This window comes from Penaeus monodon, chromosome 32 (genome assembly GCF_015228065.2).
Source record: "Penaeus monodon isolate SGIC_2016 chromosome 32, NSTDA_Pmon_1, whole genome shotgun sequence".
In the NCBI taxonomy this organism is placed as follows: domain Eukaryota; kingdom Metazoa; phylum Arthropoda; class Malacostraca; order Decapoda; family Penaeidae; genus Penaeus; species Penaeus monodon.
This window is the reverse complement of record NC_051417.1, coordinates 10880468-10880671: the sequence shown is the minus strand read 5'-3', so window position 1 is coordinate 10880671 and position 204 is coordinate 10880468. Positions and strand designations below refer to the sequence as shown.

Sequence of the window (204 nt, the reverse complement as noted above, 5' to 3'; positions counted from 1 at the left end):
CGAACCTCATGCGCTGCCTGGCACTTACCTAGCGACCTTGGACAAGCCGAGGACCTTCTTGTTTGGCAGGTAACCGACCGACACCTTGCCCCAGAAGGGAACCAGGTGGTGCTCGCACGTGGAGAACATCTCGATGTCCTTCACGATGACGAGGTCATCGTGGTCCTCCTCGAACACAGCGCCGTTCATCACGTCTGGAGGAAA

At 57.8% G+C, this 204-nt stretch overlaps 1 protein-coding gene across 1 annotated transcript in view; it reads right to left on the bottom strand.

Annotated features, from left to right (window-relative positions):
• Positions 1–204, bottom strand: part of LOC119593497 (GTP cyclohydrolase 1-like) — a gene marked incomplete at both ends in the record, with an annotated part of 6766 nt that overhangs the window by 6056 nt on the left and 506 nt on the right. The window contains 1 exon segment of the mRNA XM_037942447.1: positions 29–194. Coding sequence (XP_037798375.1) covers positions 29–194 — 166 coding nt within the window.